The 19695-nt window shown below is 38.4% G+C and overlaps 1 protein-coding gene across 1 annotated transcript in view; it reads left to right on the forward strand.

Moving 5' to 3' along the window:
- Positions 1 to 19695, forward strand: part of rsrc1 (arginine/serine-rich coiled-coil 1) — a 147283-nt gene that overhangs the window by 64465 nt on the left and 63123 nt on the right. Inside the window, exon 5 of the mRNA XM_084126103.1 lies at positions 7453 to 7489. Coding sequence (XP_083982229.1) covers positions 7453 to 7489 — 37 coding nt within the window. The remainder of the gene's footprint in view (positions 1 to 7452; positions 7490 to 19695) is intronic.

Consider the following 19695-nt stretch of genomic DNA (forward strand, 5'->3'; position numbering starts at 1 on the left):
GATTGGTCAGATGGCCCAGTTTGTTGTGATTGGTCTGCTCTGCTATGATTGGTCAGATGGCCCAGTCTGTTGTGATTGGTCTGCTCTGCTATGATTGGTCAGATGGCCCAGTCTGTTGTGATTGGTCTGCTCTGCTATGATTGGTCAGATGGCCCAGTTTGTTGTGATTGGTCTGCTCTTCTCTGATTGGTCAGATGGCCCAGTCTGTTGTGATTGGTCTACAGCGCCTGACGCAAAAGAAACGCTCATTACCATAACTGAACTTCAGCTCCAGAGGCTTCTTAAAGCTCAGTGATTGTACACACTGTAAAGACAGTAACGATGACGTCGATTTTACCATTTAAAAAAAAAGATGTCATACTTACAGGTTGTGATTTTGAGGAGCAAGTTGGTCCAAATAAACTGGGAGCCGACCCATCTTTAATGGATAAGGATTTTGTAAATTCAATTTAGTCTTCATGTAGATTTGAAAAACAATCGTCAAAAGGTTACTGCTGGTAATTTTAACCACTGACTCTTCACATCCTCATCCTTTGGAAGTGTTTACAAAGAGAATTTGCTTTTGCAGCGGAGAAAACAGCGTCTTCTCGACATATACACAGCACCAGCTACAGCATTTGAGGACGGGTCGAAGTAAACATTGTTCGCGGGCAGCCAATGAAGACCATAGGTGGGCATTAGGCAAATGTGTTACCCAGTGACATGTAGCCATCACGGAAGTGGGATTCGAATTACTGACGACTCGTTTTGGCGGTTCAGAGTCGATTTTTTCTTTTGAGAGACAATAACTTTATTTATCGTGCATTTTCGACTTCACAACTGAGCAGATTGTGTACATTCACGGATAGCTGTATTACACACTGCATGAAAGGGAATATTCGAAAAAGCATAATGGGGCACTTTAATTAATTCTGTCATGCCTGTGCAGAAGACAAGATGATGGACAGAGAGAGAGATGGAGAACAGGGGCTTTCAGAAGAAAAGGATAATAACACATGGATACGATGCAGCTGGGAATGAACACACACTCAGAGAGACGTCAGTCAGGGCCTCTTGAATTTGACAGATTGGTCAGACGTTTCCTATTTGGCACTATTGACCTGTAAGCAAATGGCTGGCATTGCATCAAGCTCTGTTAACACTTTGACTTGTTTGTCCTCTTTTACTTAATTAAGTCGAGATAAATAATGACTTCTTTACGGGAAGCCATGCAGAGGGAACTTTCTTTTTCCCGTCCTTCATGCTGACTACTCGTTCATTGACCGATTTCCTCTTTATTAGCTCTCTTTGTTTTTGTTTTTTTTGGTTCTCTCTCTTTCCCTTTTATTTTAGTCGCTTTACAATTTTAAAGGTGAAGTGTAGGAAGTGCACTGCAGTTCCTGTCCAAGTCAAATTTGGATAATTTGAAAGAATTTGTCACCCAAAATATTTGCCCACAATTTACTAAAATGAGAGAAAAAATTCCTAATTTGTGGCCACGATACATATAAATGTTTTTTCCTGCATGCATGTATAAACCAATATCCCTTTTCTCCTTAATGAAACACATCATTCATAGTTCAGAACATTTGTCCACAATGTTCCAAGACATCTGAAACCTTGCGCTCTAGCTGTTTTAAAACTTATTTGTGTGTATTTACTTGACAAAGCGTAGGAGTATTTTCACCAAATAATACCTTGCGTTTCGGTCTGTTTCACATTTCAAAACAGTAACCAGAAACTCAGTTGGATAAATCTAAAACTTAGTCCTTAGGTGACTTAGGTGAAACTCAAGCATTTAATGTTGTTTATGTGTCTATGTGGTGTTTTTAATACGTTTTAAAACAAACCATGTGCAAATTCATAAGTCGACACCATTGCTGAGTAACTGCAGTGAACCAAAGACAGTCTCAAAAACACGCTTTGAAATCGCTGGTGTTTCTGACGTCACAAACTACCTTGTAACCAATCAGATCAACGTGTGATCGTCAACCAGTGGATCTCTGAGCTGTGTGAGTGAGTAGAGGCGGGGCTCATTTGCATATTCATAGAACCACGAATACTAATTGAGGCAAGGGTGTAGAGTTACAATCAAACTATTTTAAGGCATGAATATATATATTTTTTTTTAAAGAAAAAAAATTATTTAGTTATTTTGATGATCAAAGATTAGTTTTAAGGGATAAAATTATTGACTACAGGGTTTGTATTATTATATACAACTGACCATTGCGTATATCTTCCACTGTTGCGCACTAGCCAGTGTTTTGGCTGGAGTAGGTTTATGTTTATTAAGATCATTATAAGCCGATCTGTAGGATTTATAGCTCAAGGTCAACACTGATCTTGTTTCATCTTCCACCACTGTCCATTTAAACAATATAAAATGCTTCATGACATGCTTCTCTCGCACACAAATTGTAAACCAGCCAAACAACCCCTGACACATTTTCAATATTATTACATTAAACCAAGTTTGATTGATAATGTAATATTGGGCTAAGGCAAAACATCGATCATGGCAAGTATATTAATTATTTAATATTGCACTGTAATTCAGAAATCGATGCGAGCATGTTCAGGGCGTCCGGAGAGAGGGAGGGAATGAGAGGGATGGGAGATCTGTGCTCCCCGCAGAACTGCAGGAAATGGACAACATCTGTAGAGGAAAAAAAAAAAACTGATGAAGATAAAAAATTAAGGTGAAGGTGAAGATGTACCAGTTCAATACAAATGTATATTCATTTGCCAATAATGTCTTCCTGTGTCTGCACTCAGCAGTGTTGTGATTCGGTTTGAAGGTTATAATTTAATTGGGATGTTTTTTTTTTTTTTCCAGCACAGACGTTTGCCACAGAGAGAGACAGATACAATTACAAGAATACAGTCATTTAGCCATAGACAGGGGAAGCTGCTAAATGACACACACAAAAAAAAAACTAGAGAGATGGGGGGAGGGTGCTAAGATAATAAGCACTTGAAATTGGATGAGTGATTATAAAAAGAAAACAAAATTAGTGTGATGAGGGGAAAGGAAAGGGAGTGTCAAGAGGAAAAGAAGTGATGTTGTCTCTTTTGTGAGTAATTGTTTTCTGCTAATTGTTCTTATTAAAGGGTTACAGCTTTTAGCCAGTGCCCCAAACCCCTGACTCGTGTGTCTCAACAATGACCTGTTTGTGTTTTACATGATGATGTTTGTTAGCTTGCGCTGGCCTTTCTGTGCTCATCAGGAAGAGACAGTGTCTCTGTAGGAAGCAGTGAATCGCTCCTGGAGAAGGAGAGATGGATGGAGAGATGTGCTTGGATATTAGAGGGAAGAGGGGGAAGAGTGGATATCACATGGGGTTTTGTGTCCCTGATCACTGGAGCCATTTCTGGGCTGCCATAGGCTAGTTAACGTCATGTTTACAAACCACACACACACACACACACACACACACACACACACACACGGTGTGTAGAGGCTGTCCTTTTCTGGCCAGTTTTCCATTTTCAAGTAATAATAATAATAAAAATAAATATTATTGCTTGCTTATATTTTACTCTCATTAGGAAAAAAAATAATAATAATCAAAACAGTATTTTGGGTTAGACTTTATTTGATGGTGTCATTGTTACAGTGCACTTATAAAAACACCCCATGCCTCTTAATACTCTATGTTTGGGGTTTCTGCAATTTCCAGTCTCAGTCTGTTGATACTCAGCAGAGAAATAATGAAGAAAAAGAGGCACAATAAACACAGTGGACCCTTTTCATGGACTGTGATGATGCGTTTCCGCAAATCTAGTAAAATTTTTCATATTTTCACTTTTAATACACATTTATGATGCTATACGGTATATTATGTTATTTAACTTTTTCATATGAAAAACATATTTTTGACATCTTTCTCTCTTCTGGCCAACGTAATCAACCTCTCGAAATGTTTTCCCTCTTTTGTAAAGTCGCGGAAACTCTTTCACAGATTTTTTTTCTTATGCTTTTGGAGCAAATGGGAATGTAATATTTGTTGTCGTCTCCCGTTCACCGCTATAGAAGTTTATGGCGACATTAAGTTTTTGCTCACCAAGGCTGCATTTTTTTTCTTCACAATTGCAATAAAAACGGTAATATTATTAAATATTTTTTATATAAATGGTTATTATTTTGATTTTTTTTTTTTAAATGTAATTTGTTCATGTAATGGCAAAGCTGAATTTTCAGCATCATTACTCCAGTGTTCAGTGTCATATGATCCTTCAGAAATCATTCTAATATGCTGATTTTGGTGCTCATTTTTTATTATTATTATCAATGTTGAAAACAGTTATGCTGCTTAATATTTTTATTTTCAGAATTCTTTAATTAGATCGTTTAAAAAAACAAAAACAAAAACATTTGAAATTAAGTCTAATTAACTTTTGAACAGTAGTACTGTACATACAGTTGCAATCGAAATTATTCAACCCCCATTGCAAATCAGGTTTATTGGCAAAATGTACAGACTTGCAGCTGTTTGCAATGAACAAATCAAACAAAAGTAATTGAAACAGCTCAACACATCAAATGTTTCAAGGCAAGCATCTTTAGTACTGAGTAGAACATCCTTTTGCTGTTTTGACCTGCTGCAAACAAGACACCGCCGCCTTCAAATCCGTCCAGAGATTTTCAATGGGGTTCAAGTCAGGTGACAATGATGGCCACTGTAGAATCTTCCAGGACTTCTTCTGCTACCAAGCCTTGGTGGAATTTGAGGATTGCTTGGGATCATTGTCCTGTTGGAAGGTCCAATGACGCCCAAGCTTCAGCTTCCTCACTGACGGCATGATGTTTTCTCCTAGGATTTCTTGATACTTTAAAGCTACACTGTGTGATATTTTCCCCCATTTAGCGGTGAAATTGTATATGACTACCCAGTGAATATTAGTTTCTGTTCCTTTCAATTCTGTGGGCGTTTTAACTCCTACGGTGGCCGTATTATTCCAAGATTAACATGGCTTCCAGTTCGACTTCGTCCATAAGTGTTCCTTCAGATTAGGCTAACGTTACATTGTGTACAAAGTAAAAGCAATTAAAAATAACTCAAATTTACATTGTCCTTTTTTTTTATATAGCTAAAAAAATTGCGCCTTTAAAACTATTCATTACCTATGATCCGTCGCAGCACAAATTTATGTTACAAGGTAAACAATACTTTTTCACCATTGACACGAGGAAAAGTAACGCAAGTTATACTAGAGGTCGTTCTGGCATTATGCACAACCATGCTATGGTTAGACAAGCAACTATAAAACTTCAAATTTACACAAATAGGCTGAAATACCTGTCGAGAAGAAAGCAGGCAACTTTGGCGTCCGTTTTAAAATCTTTGCTCCTCATGAGCTCTTTCCATCTGGGAAAAGTTACTCCAATATTGACTTTGGTCTTGCTGATTTGCCTGTCGCGTTGACGTTTTAATTCTCTCTTTCGCTTCCTTGGCGACTCTGCTACATGTCCTCGAAAATAGGCGTGATCCTCCATCTTCAGCAATCTTTCAAATCTGCCGGCAGTCGTGAGTAATCTCCCCCTCGCATTTGTCACGGTGTCACTGAGTGTAAAACGCGAAAGGCGAAGCTTGAATTTCCAGGTATGTCCCTCTTTGGCAAATGTATTTTCAAAATGGAGGCGCAACATGGCTGCTGCCATTCGAGCGACTCGCTCGTATGTATTATAAATGGGCAGATTTTATGCTTACGAGAATACTTTATTAGTTGGTGGAAGTAATTACACATGAATGAGCACATATACTTTTGATAGAACAAAGTGTTTTTTTGCTAAGAATCAACTTAAAAAGTTACACAGTGTAGGTTTAATAAATCCATCTTGCCTTCCACACACTGCAGGTTTCCAGATGCAAAGCAGCCGCAGAGCATCATCAAGCACCAACATGCTTAACTTTAGACAGTGTTCTTTTCAGCATATGCTTCATTCTTCTTCCTCCAGACATACCGCTGATCCAGAGGGCCGGAAAGTTCCAGTTTTGTTTCATCGCTCCACAGAACAGAATCCCAAATTTGCTGTGGCTTATTTATATGATTTTGAGCAAATTGGAGCCAACCTTTCTTGTGCTTTTGGGTCAGTAGTTGTGTACGTCTTGGAGTTCTGGCATGCGTTTATTACGCCACTGTGCAGCTTAAATCTCAGTTCCTGTTGCCACCAAGTCTTGTTGCAGGTCTTTTGCAGTCATTCAAGGGTTTTTCTGATCTTGCCTTCTCAGAAATCTGGTTGCAGCCATTGATAGCTTCCTTTTTCTGCACCGTCCAGGTAGTGTAAACACTGTTGCTTTAACTTTGTGAAGGGCAATGATACCTTCTCTTAACTTTTTGGACCATTCTTTTGACTTTGCCATATTTCTAACATGCAGTCAAACGTGACACTTAATAAAACTAGCCAGTTCAGATATTTCATGTGTTCTAGCTCAAGCACTCCTGGTGCAACTAATGAAGCCCTTGATTAGTTGCATGAAGTGTGCTTGAGACAACACCTTTTTGCAGATTTGTGCTGTTGTGAGGGATTCTATTCAGGGGGTTGAATAATTTTGAAACTGCAGAAGTCATTAAAAGTTGTATTTTTAGTTAAATTTGGGGAAACCACTTGAAACATTTGTTGTGTTGAGCTATTTCAATTACTTTTGTTTGATTTGTTCATTGCAAACAGCTGAAAGTCTGTAGGCCTACATTTTGCCAATAAACCTGATGCAATGGGGTTGAATTATTTTCATTGCAACTGTATATAAAACAATTTTTTTGTAAATATTATGGGCTAGTTCAAGTCAGTGAATTGTATGGTGTTACTGTTGTGAAAGCATAAACAAACATGATGGACAATTAAACTGTAGTCACTGATAATGTACAGTAAAGCAGAGTTTTAGCACACAGAAGACTAAATAGGATGTGTCCAGTATTTTCTGTCAGTTTTTGAGACATGAGAACATTTTTGAGTTAATTGAAAATAACTGACTGTTTAGTCCTTCCATTATAAAGGCATATTAATGCCAAAAACATGCATTCATTTTTTTATTTATTTTTTTGTCAGGTAAACAGATTCCGCGACACACTCTGCATGAATCCTGCAAAGTATTACTGTTCCATACTTTGAGCATGTATATGAATGAATTGTGACACAATGAATGGTTATTTAATGTAAACACACACCCACACAGCATCTGTGAGCATCATTATTCCCATGAAGACCAGCTGTCTTTAACCGCTGTAATTTTTTTGATTTCCACTCTAACTCTTTGCACTTGTATTGTGTCATCATTCTAAAAGAAGTATAAGAGCCCTTTTGAAATCTCTTTCCCTCGTGGAACTGGGTAAAAAACAGTACACCTTTAAAAACAGCGATTATGGGCGAACCGTAAGAGGTGGAGGAGTGAGTGGGAGCACAGGGTGATGAGACGCTTGGTGTCTTTGCGTTATTTACAGTGAAACAAATTTGTTCTTCTGTTGCAGGGAAACTGGAAACATCAAAGCTGGATTAGAACATCTGGTAAGTTGTGCTTCTTTCCCCCTTCAGTGTTTCCTTAAACATTGATATCTGCATCCAAAATGAATGTTCAGCAATTGCCTTGAAATACCGGAGAGGTCTTTCTCCGACTCCCACACAAATGCTTGGGTTTTCATTACTTTTACTCTTTCATTTGTCCCTTTCCATTTTTTACATTTCCTCTTTAATTTTTGCTTTTGTCTTTTTTACTAGAAGGTGTTGCTTGTTAGTTCCCCACCTGAATTGAGTCAGTTGGGCAATTCAGAAAAAGTAAACACAAATTCACCAGTAGAGTGTGCATCCTTCGATTTGTATCCTCAAGCTGTTGAATTTTCAGTTGAATGTACAGTTCAGTCTGGAACAGTTCACACACTCATGTCAAGCACACATTACGTCTGAACACATCTGGAGAGATCACAGTGCCTTCCCACTTCTACCGTCCTGCCTCCCTCTCTCTGGATGTAGGGCGTGCTGTTGGCCCTTAAAATGAGCCCTGGGGAGGGTTTAAAAATGTAACGTCCAAAATTTCCTGGGTTTTCTGCAGCCTTTCTAATACAGGGTCAGAGTGCCATGCACTGGAGTTAAAGGGATGCTTTTCTCCTCCTGGGTGGAATTGAGTTTCCATTTCTATTTTTTTTTTTTCTAAGGGATGAATAATGGAGAGAGGTCACAGCGGGGTCCTGACTCTCTGAATGTACACTCACCTCCCTGAGCTCCACACCCTGAATATTAAACGCACGCCTGGCCCTTTAAGGGTCACTCTACACACCTGACCTTACTCCTTATCAATTATCATGCTTATATTCTAAAATCAAATCTTTATCACATATTCCCGCTCATTCCTTCTCAAGATGTCTCACTGTTGGTCCTATTCCTAAGCACAGGCATTAGTGTTTGTATGGGACATCATCAGTGTCATGTGGTGCATTGGGCGGCTAGTGTAGCCTGACCTATAATTTTGTGGACGACCATAGATACTGTGTCCTCTTCACTATTAAAGGTGCAGTAAGCGATTTCTGAGAAATGATGTTGAAAGTGGATCGGATACCACAATAAACTTGTAGCCAATCAGCAGTAAGGAGCGTGTCCACTCATGATGGGGAAGGAGAGTGAGCCAATCAGCAGTAGGAGGCGTGTCCACTCATGATGGGGGAGGAGAGAGTGAGCCAATCAGCAGTAGGGGGCGTGTCCACTCATGATGGGGGAGGAGAGTGAGCCAATCAGCAGTAGGAGGCGTGTCCACTCATGATGGGGGAGGAGAGAGAGCCAATCAGCAGTGGGAGGCGTGTCCACTCATGATGGGGGAGGAGAGTGAGCCAATCAGCAGTAGGGGGCGTGTCCACTCATGATGGGGGAGGAGAGAGAGCCAATCAGCAGTAGGAGGCGTTAGGGGTGTGACGGTTAGTATATAACCGTGAGACCGACGGTTATAGTTGAACACCGTCATTAGAACTCTATAACCGCCAAAACCGTTTTATTAAAATATTTTTTTACAAACATTTTTTATCATAGAGAATGTTTAAATACTAATTAAAAACAATTGTTAACAGTCTGTGTTATTAATGGTCTACGTCGTTTCCATCTGTATTTGATTCTTTGCCAAGTAGGCTACCCCTTGACCGACCGCCAATCATTTGAGATAGAAATAAAAGCTATGATATAGTGATGTGCCATCATTATGAGATTTATTAAACAAATGAAAAACATTTGCAATAATAAACATTAGCAATGAACATTTGCAATCGGGAGACATGGTTTTTACCACTTAATGAAGTTCTGTTTTGTAAATCGTCAGACATGATTTTTACCACTTCATTAAGTTTTGCTTTGTAGAAAGCCTTTCTTTAAAGCGAATTTCGTTTTGTACAAATTGTATCTTAATTTTAATAAATGTTTCATCAACCAATTGCATGTATTTAATAAATAAAAAGCAAATATAAGAGACAATATAATAACCGTGACATCGAGGCTCCGATGCGCCACGTTCACTTGCATTGCATTGTGAAGTTGAACTAGAGCGCATCTCATCGTAAATGAATGAAACTCAGCGTAAGCTATGCCTCATACATTAGCATTAAATATCTTTGCTGCATCCTTTCTAGAACAGACAAGGGCTTTCTTGCGGCTTGCATCAGCAGAGCATTGCATCGTCCATAGACCGCAAAACAATCAGTGGATGGCGGGCGGGTGCGGCTTTGAAATCTGGTCAAAAAACGTTGGTGCGGATGATGAGTTTTGTGATGCGGTTGCAGATGAACTAATGCCCCATTCGCGTATCTCTATTGATAACAACATTGAACACTACACAAATATTAATTTTATTCAAACTAAGTTGTCCTATAACAGACGAACGTCGCAACATTTGACTTACATCATAACCGTCATCACCAATTCTGAAACCGGCACACCCCTAGGAGGCGTGTCCACTCATGATGGGGGAGGAGAGTGAGCCAATCAGCAGTATGGGGCGTGTCCACTCATGATGGGGGAGGAGAGTGAGCCAATCAGCAGTATGGGGCGTGTCCACTCATGATGGGGGAGGAGAGTGAGCCAATCAGCAGTAGGGGGCGTGTCCACTCATGATGGGGGAGGAGAGAGAGTGAGCCAGTCAGCAGTAGGAGGCGTGTCCACTCATGATGGGGGGGGGAGAGAGTGAGCCAATCAGCAGTAGGGGGCGTGTCCACTCATGATGGGGGAGGAGAGTGAGCCAATCAGCAGTAGGAGGCGTGTCCACTCATGATGGGGGAGGAGAGAGAACGGGCAAGAGTGAGTTTTGAAGAAAGTCTGTAGAAAGAGAGATGGCTGAGAGACATTACAAAAGCTAAGAGGAATATCACTGGAAAAAGAAGGGTATGATCAGGAAAGAGCTTTAGGACCCGCGTTAATATTAGAAAAGCTTTCTAGTGCTGAAGAGAACTAAGTAGGAAAACCTGAAAACAGTTGCGAAGGTGCTTTGATTCTGCTTCATACGTGAGTTTTGAGTGTCATTGTTTGTCTGGAGCTGCTGTGCTGTTGGTAGATGTGTTTTTCATTGGCCAGTTATTACCCATGATTTGGATAGACAAAAAAGAAACATAGAAAAGATTTATATTTTTATTAGAAAAAAATTATATTTACCGTCACTAGTACTATGCCCAAAGCTGAAATGCTAATTCACTTAAACCACATCATAATGTGAATTGATAAGAGTACATTCTGCTATGTTTGGTGTATCTTGTTATCAGTCACATTATAATTGCAAAATAATATTAATAATTCACAACATTTCTCCTTCAAAACATGCTTTGTGCCCGCTGTTAAAATAGTCAAAATGTTTAAGCTAGTGGTAAATCTTTGTTTCACACAACATAATTCACAGTCAATATTGTATTAAATGATTAGGTTACACTTTATTTTAAGGTGCCCTTGTTACAGCACCCTTGTTATGTCCTTACTATATAATCAGAGTTAGGGTTAGTTGCTTGTAATTATGCATAATTTACTGTTATTACTACAGTAAGTACATAATACAAATAATGTTTTATTTATATAGCGCCTTTCAAGAACCCAACACTTTACATAATATTGACAAATGACACCAATAATTAAAATGTACAGTCAGGGAACATCAAAGTGAACATGCAGTCAGACGGTGATCATAGAACATTCAAGACAATAACCGAAGTAATTATGGACCTGACAATGAAAGTAAACAATCAGTTAACAAAACGTATTGTAAATAAATTAGTTTTGAGTTCAGTCTTAAAGTACCCCAATTATGCTATTTTAAAGTCTCCTAATGTTGTTGTGGAGTCTCCTACAACAGGTTTACATGCATCAAAGGTAAAAAAAAACTCTAAATCCCTCCTTTCCGAGAGCTAATCTGCTCTGATTGGTCAGATGACCCAGTCTGTTGTGATTGGTCTCATAGCGCCTGTCTGAAGTTAAACACCCATTACTATAACTGAACTTCAGCTCAGGAGGCTTCCTCAGTGATTGTTCACACTGTAAAGACATTAACGATGAAATTGATTTTACCATTTCAATCCGAGCGTGAGTCCGATGATGAACTAGTTATTGAACCCGAACCTTCATCGCAAGGACGACTCGAGCAGGACGTTTCTCAGTAGGTGCGTTTCCATTACAGATTTGCGCAAAACTTTTGCGATTTTTTTCTAAATGTCGACAAAAAACTATTGCGAAATGACGGCGTTTCCATTAACCGATGTTATGCGACTAAAACTTTATTTTTCCTCTCGCGATAAGTAAAATCATTCCAATAACCATGGCAACGGACATTGGTAGGTTTATGTACTATATCCCAGCCATTGCACTAGCCATTATTATTAATCGAAGGAGATGTAGGCCTATGTGTGTTTTCAAAGCATTAATGGTAAGGAACGACCCTTATTATACTAGTGAGCGGCACATATGAGGAGTTTCTGGGTGTTTCTTCCTCATATCTGCTTCAAGGTCTTGATTGTGGGATTTATTTGAGGTTTAGAATCCATTATTCCTGTAATTCTTTTGTCTTATATTAATTTAATAAAGAGCTCTGTCTCGTATTCTGTCCAAAGACACCGCGTCATCTACGTCAGGTGACTGTAAATGCGCAAAAACTGTTTCCATTGCAGTTTTGCGAAATATTTCTTTTTCGAATTGCCTGAAAAACCACCTCATGCGAGCGTAAAAACTTTTTTGCGATAAATGGGAGTTTTTGCGAAATTCACGTGTTTCCATTGGGCGTATTTTCAATTCGCAATTTCAATTTGCGCAATTTGAAGGGTAATGGAAACGCATCTAGTGATACGCTACTCAGTTTGAGGAACATGATGAGATGTTTCAACTGTAATTCCTCACCATAAGCATTAACAAGAGTATGTCCATCAATAAACCCGTGTATATTTTTAATTTATTGCGGTGCACATGTGGAAACTGTATCAATAACAACGTATATGTTAGCCGAGGACTAACGTCCATACTTACAGGTTGTGATTCTAGGGAGAATGTTGGTGAGAGTGACTTTTCTAGTGACGTAGAACCATAAAGCAGTGGGATTCAAATTACAGGCGACTTGTATAACTTTATTTATCGTGCACTTTTGACTTCACAACTTTGCAGACCGTTTACATTCACAAACAGCTATATTACTGCATGAAAGGGAATATTCAAAAAAACATAATAGGGGCAATTTAAAGGTCTGGAGTAAGGAGAAAGAAAAACTGAAACTTAAAATTAGAAACTGTAATGCTGAACGCTCTTCCACCAAGAGTTGATAGTTTGAGCTTGGTTAGTAAAAGCAAATTCTCAGAATTCGATCTAAGTGTACGAGCAGGAACATGAGGCTGTAATAATTCTGTAAGATATGAAGACATGTAACAAGGATGCTTTAAAACAATTACCAATTATTATTGCCATTATCATTTTAGTTTTTGAATTACACACTATAGAGTCATATCTTTCAAAATAACATGACTTGGTTCAGTATCCTGTTAATGACCAATGGCACTATTTCCAGAGAATGAACCATTTTTACTGATTTTTGACTGTGCGTCACAGGTTAATGTGTTATTAACTTGTCTTCATTTGGGGAGACCGATGGACAGATGTAGAGGGAACAGAGGATGAAAGGAAAGATTGTGCCGGACTGATTTGACAGAGGAGAGAGTGAAAGGGGAGGAGAGTTTATGAGCGCATCCATTGATCTACAGCTGTATAAAAGGCACAGTGAATTATTGAAAAGAAGATTACATGCATAACCCTCTTGAATAAATATGTCTGTTTGAAAAGGGTCTCTGTACAATGTGCCAAGCCTAGAGAGTAGAGATACTATCAAAGTTCATTCTGAGACTTCAGCTTTTTTCAATTCTTTCAACAATAGGTTTAAATGACAATTTAAAAAGCCCGTGTACTCTCACAAACGCACAATCCATATAAAAGTTCTCTTTTTATCGTTTATTATTTTAAATTGCATTTCCATTAAATGTTTTTTTTTTTTTTTTTTTTTTTGAGGAAAGGTTTAGCACTGAATGTTTACTGATACAGCTGTTAGAAATGCTAAATTTGTCGATACAATCTTTTTTTTTATCGTTAGCAAAAAAAGTCTCGATACTTTTCATTGAGAAAATGTGCTTTAATGCAGCTACTGTAGTTTTGGCGGGGACGCTTAAGCTAAAAAGTAGATTTGGGTTTATTGACATACACTAGGGTATGTGTACAGTGTGCGTGATATGAATTTCGTTATCATCACAGTATGTGTGTATGCCTTGAAAAAGTATTTTTGTAGGCTTTACAAAATTAAATTACAGTTTTGTTCCCATCAAAGCACTGATAAATCTAATTGGACTTCAAAACCAGTGTAATGGCCTGGATGAATCAATATTCTGAAAATTGTTTACTGTATCATTTTATTTTTATTTTTTATGGTAGCATGAACTGTATTTTGCTTATTACAGTTGAATGAGCCGAATCATTTTGGGGCAGTCTTTGTCAAACCGAAAGTGTCTTTGACAAAATTTGAAAGATTGGTGGTATTTGCAAGATTTTCACTGTACCCATCTTTTTTATGACCACTTAAATATTAAATTTAATTTTGTTGACCCATGGGCTTCGTCACATAAAGGAAGTTGCATGCAGTCCTGTCAGATGTCCAACTGCTCCATTTTATTTCCTAATATAATAATTTGTGTTTACAAAAGTTTTGTGTATTTAAAAAACCCCATAAAATGTTAGCCTTGAAATGAGCCTCAACAAAATACAGGCGTTTAAAATGGCATCTGCACTGAATTTGAGACGTGTACAATGTCCGTGTTAGTAGACAGATACTAAAGAAAATGGAGAAATTTTGAAATTAAAATGTACCAGTTATTAGTTAAACCGTGCTAGTTGTGTTTTGTAAAACTTGCAGATGCGTGAGTCTACAGTTGTAGGTTTCCTGAAAAATTTGAATATGTGAATATTGTCCCTGAGAATTTATTGTTGCCTCTATAAAAGCTTGTGGATTGCATCCTGCTCGTCAGACACCAGGTGCCACAATATTTTATCAAGATTTGTGCCGACGAGCAGTAAGTATACACCTCCCCTAAAGCCATACGCATTTACCCAGTAAACATGAGCCATAAACAGCCCCACATTTACAAGCTTCAGATCTACCAGTGTTAAAAGATGGCAAACTTTACAAAGTCTAGATGGAGGCAACTTGGTAAAACTTTCCGTAGCTGCTTCTAATCTTGTGTTGCTTACCATTATAGCTCCAAAAATACCAGTTACTGAAACTTAACTATATTCATACAACATATTCAAGAAGATCTTCGTAATTTTGCTGAATGGGGAACACTGTTGTGTTCAGATGGCAGATTTCATTTAACCTTGTTTCTCTGTGGGACTTTTAATGGTTGTGCTTATTAGCTTTGTGTGGGAAAACTAAGGCTGTTTATTTGTTTTTCTGGTTTTTATTGCTCAATTGTTCCTCTATCTCTCTTCTAGCATTTTCCTGTCGTAGAGAGGCCTGAATCTAGCTAGACGGCTAAATAATCACTGACTTTCTGCATTCATTGAGGTATCCACCGTGCCTCCCTCCGTTTATTGTGATGGTTGTGCCGTATTGCCTCATTGCTAACCAGTCTTAACTTCCTTAATCTCATGTCCATCCGCTTTAAAAACGAAGAAATGATATTTTAAAATGATTTCCCCCATGGGTTTTCGCCTTTGAGGCCTTGTTTATATTTAATGAATTATTTATGGTTCACATTAGGACAAGCGATTGCGAGAAACAGCTCTGTTTTGGCTCTGCCAGATCTTCTGGTGCTTAATAATAGATTTATCCCATAACATCATCAAAAGCACCTGTCTCTCTCTCACAGAACGAGGGAAGATCAGGGCTTGAGAAATCAATAGAGTGTCAGAGAGTCTGCAGCGTCCAGCACCCATGATCCGTCTCACTCCCTCGCTCCCGTGTTTGCCAGTAATTTGATTGTGGGATAAAGAGGTGATCTGACAACACCTCAGCAAGTGTCAGCTAAATGAAAGCCGAGGAGCTGCGCGAGGATAATTTGCTAGCAGATTTACATGCTTATTACACTAATGATTTCATCAGATTGGAGGTGTCTGGGAGTCTGCCACGGGCCTCCGTCTTCCTCCATTTGTGAAATAAGCTGCTTTGCTAAATGATGGAGTCATCAGGCTGACCTTTAACCCGACGCCTGCCCAAACATAATTGCATGTCATACTGATAGAGGGGACGAGCGCAGCTTTCATATCCCGCTGCTTTATCTCGCTCTCTCTTAAGATCCTGTGCTCTTTGCATAGATACAGGAGTAAAGGAACAACAACAACAACAACAACAAAGAAATATTGCATATCCATTTCCAAATGATGCTGTTGAATTTAGTGTGAGATGTATATATATATATATATCACGGTGGGCGAACTGGTCCCTTACTGTATACATATTATCTAAATGGTATCTCTGAATGTCAAGGGCATAAAGGAAATTAAATCGGAAAGTGCAGATAGAGCAAAGGCGATTTTATCTCCTGATGATTGCAGTTTTGATAGGTATTCCAGTGAATTTCATTTTCTCCGGATGGTGAGGAGATGAGTTAGCCGCCACATTTGTTCATTTTTCTTCTACATGATTTATGTGAGTTGAGTGTGAGCCCAACGCCCAGCCTTCTCTGGCTGTAACACACACACACACACACACACACGCACGTGCATGTCAAAAAAAGTCTATTAATACAATTGCCTTTCATTTTGGCCCAGCTCGCGTGTGCGTGCGTGTGTGTGTGCGTGTGTGTGTGTTTGAAGGCGAGGACCGCGGCGGTTAAACCTCTGTCATCACTCACGCTTGTTTACATTCTAAATACGTAATGAAATCTTGTTGGCAATAATCAAGGAAATAAAAGTTTGGGAAAATTGTAAAAGTGGTGAAGTTTGAGAAATGAGCGTCAGGCGGCTAAATAACATTTTGGGGCAGGAAAGCTTATTATTATGCAGCGCAGTGCCTACTGTAGACACAAAGATGAACAGCCTCTGCTTTCCTAAATGCTGTTAGCGCCGTCCTGAAGTATGGCATATTGTAAAAAAGGCCTCCGATTTCATATTGAAATTATATTTAAAAAAGATATCCATACACAACATTATATTTTATAGACGCCCGGCCCAGAACTCCTGATATGCAGTATTTGTTATAAATATATAAATAAACATATTGCACTGGAGCCCATCTCTACCCTGATCTTATAGACCTGGATATTAAAAACGGAATATTGCATTTTCTAGGGGGATCCTGTAACGTAATGCTGCAGTCTTTATTTATTTATTTATTTTTGGGTTAAGGAATGGGGCAGAGGTTGGAAATAACAAATGAAAAATGACTATCAATGAGGATGAAGAAGTCAGATGAGATGAGATGAGTACAGTAATGAGTAATGGAATAAACTAGATATATATATTGCCGTTCAGAAGTTTGGGGTCGTAAGATGTTTTTTTTTTTTTTTTTTAAAGAAGTCTCTTCTGCTCACCAAGGCATCAAAAATACTGTAAAACAGTAATATTGTAAAATATTATTACAATTTTAAATAATTGTTTTCTGTGTGAATATATTGTAAAATGTAATTTATTCCTGTGATCAAAGCTGAATTTTCAGCATCATTACTCCAGTCTTCAGTGTCACATGATCCTTCAGAAATCATTCTAAGACATTTCTGATTATTATCAGTTTTGAAAACAGTTTTGCTGCTTCATATTTTTGTGGAACCTGTCATAATTTCTTTTCTTTTTTTAAAGATTCTTTGAAGAATAGAAAGTAAAAAAAAAAAACAGCTTTAATTTGAGACAGTGGTAAAGCCTTTAACTGTCACATTTGATTAACTGTGTGTGTGTGTGTGTGTGTGTGTGTGTGTGTGTGTGTGTGTGTGGGCTCGCATAGTGGTGTGCTTCTTTTTATTTGAAAGGTAACTCTCATGGCTTGTTTTCCTCCATGCCTCCTTGATTGTTCATAAGGATGTAAAAGGTTTGTTTCTACTGTACAGGGTGTTTCTGTAATCCGTTACAGTGATGATCCAATATATATGTTGTTACTCAGTTTGTTGATGTGTTTTACTCAAGGCCACAGAAGTGTTCGGGATTCGTAGTAGTATTAGAGACCGATTGCTTCTTGTGATGTCTAAACGTTGACTGTTCGAAATTTTATGGAAATGAAAACAGGGAACAAATGCACATATCAGTACTCGAGTTTCATGGAGAACAGAGTCCCAGTGCAGCGAATTAAGATTCTCCAGCCCCCGTCCTTCGGAAAACAAAAGGGAGTAAAAGAAAAATGTCATACTGCTAATGTTTTGTCTGAACAACTGCTGAAGTGTGAGCGTTCCCCCTGCTATCCCGGTCTGGATGGACAGCAGAAATCGGTGTAGACGGTAGACAGAGGCCGCTGAGCAGCGTGAACGTGGAGCTGTGGGTGCAGTAATTGAGATAATTGGTTTGGCTCAGTGTGTGTGTGTGTGTGTGGGGAGGGATAGAGACGGCTCCAGGATCGTGGGATCAGTGGGACTCTAAAGCCCATGAAGCCTGGACTCATCATTTCTCGAGCTTGGAGCTCAAATACATTTGCGTATGAGTATGGCTGCATGTGTTGGTGTTTCAGCCTATATCGCATTTGTTCATTCATTTATTTATTTATATCACTTTATCAATATTGTTGATTTATTTTCATTTAAACTGTATGCACTACCGATCCTAGTTTGGAATAATTAAGATTACTCCAGTCTTCAGTGTCACATGATCCTTCACAAATCATTCTAATATGCTGATTTGGTGCTCAATTATTAATAATAGTTATTATCAATGTACAGCAGGAAAACGTTTTTGCTGCTTAATATTTTTGTGTAAAATGTGATATATTTTTCAGGATTCTTTAATGATTAGAAAGTTCAAAAGAATCATATTTATTCGAAGTAGATTATTTTTGTGACTTTATAAATGTCTCTTTTGATCAATTTAATGCCTCCTTGCTGAATAAAAATGATTTATTATGTTCAAAATCTTACACATCCCAACAGTTTCAACATGGATGATAATCAGAAATGTTTCTTGAGCAGCAAATCAGCATATTAGAGTGATTTCTGAAAGATCATGTGACACTATTAAAGGGATAGTACACATCCTTTTGTTCTAAACTTTCCTCCTCACCTCCTGTACGACCTTTTTTCATACAGTGAAAGTCAATGGGTGCCAACATTATAGAAGAAAGAAATATTGATTTTAAATAACAAGAGGATGATTCAATTTCATTTTTGGAGAACCATCTCTTCTATTTTGGCTGGACTGTTAAGAAAGTGAGGGCAGAGCCTCTAATAAAACATTGATTCTAGTCAGCCAGAGATTCTCTAAACATCAGTGATATTCTGAGGGCTGCTTTTCTACACGCTTAAAGCTTTTCGAGATTTGTTCGAGACCATTTTTACCTCTATAATATCTCTTTCCTGCAGGTTGTTCTTATCATGATCATTAACCGGTCAGTTCTGTTAGTTAGGATGCCGCACTGATAGGATAGTATTCCAGATGTGGGCGTCAAACAGTGTTTTGTAGCTTATTTGTATTATATCTGTGTCAAATTTTATCAGCTCTCTCTCTCTTATTGCTCAGTGTTTGCCAGAATGAGGCCTGTCTCATAATTTGACAAACTTATCTAATTATTAATCCGCCACTCATTTGTCATCCTTTGAAACTAATTATATTTTTCTTCATATTGATGCTCGCCCCCCCAGCCCTCCTTTATGTGTTTTCTTCTTTTTTTTTTTTTTTTTGTCTCCCTCGTCTAAACACTTGGTGGTGTAATATCACCGGACACTTGCCTCAGGGTCACTTTAAACAAATGCAAATGCAATGGTATAAATTTCATAATAAACTGTAACTAAGATGATTGCGCTGCCAGCTATTATCCCTCCGTTTAAGTGGTGTGATCCGTCTGTTCTTCCGCCTGGTTATTGCGGCATGACTGGATGTTATTGTAATGGCTGAGAGAATAGAAGATGGCTTTGAATGGGAGGAGAGAGGGGGTTTATCTGAACATTCAATAATCCTTCCTTTATTTCTGTCTGCTTGATTGATGCCCTGAAACAGTCTGATATGCTTCTGATAACAATATAAAGGAGGGAGGGAAAAAACGAGTAAGAGGAGCATGCTCAAAATACCACAGAGAAGAGGAGCTCGTGTTTTTTTAAAAGTTA

The sequence above is a fragment of the Abramis brama genome (assembly GCF_963993115.1).
Source record: "Abramis brama genome assembly, chromosome: 10".
Lineage (NCBI taxonomy): Eukaryota > Metazoa > Chordata > Actinopteri > Cypriniformes > Leuciscidae > Abramis > Abramis brama.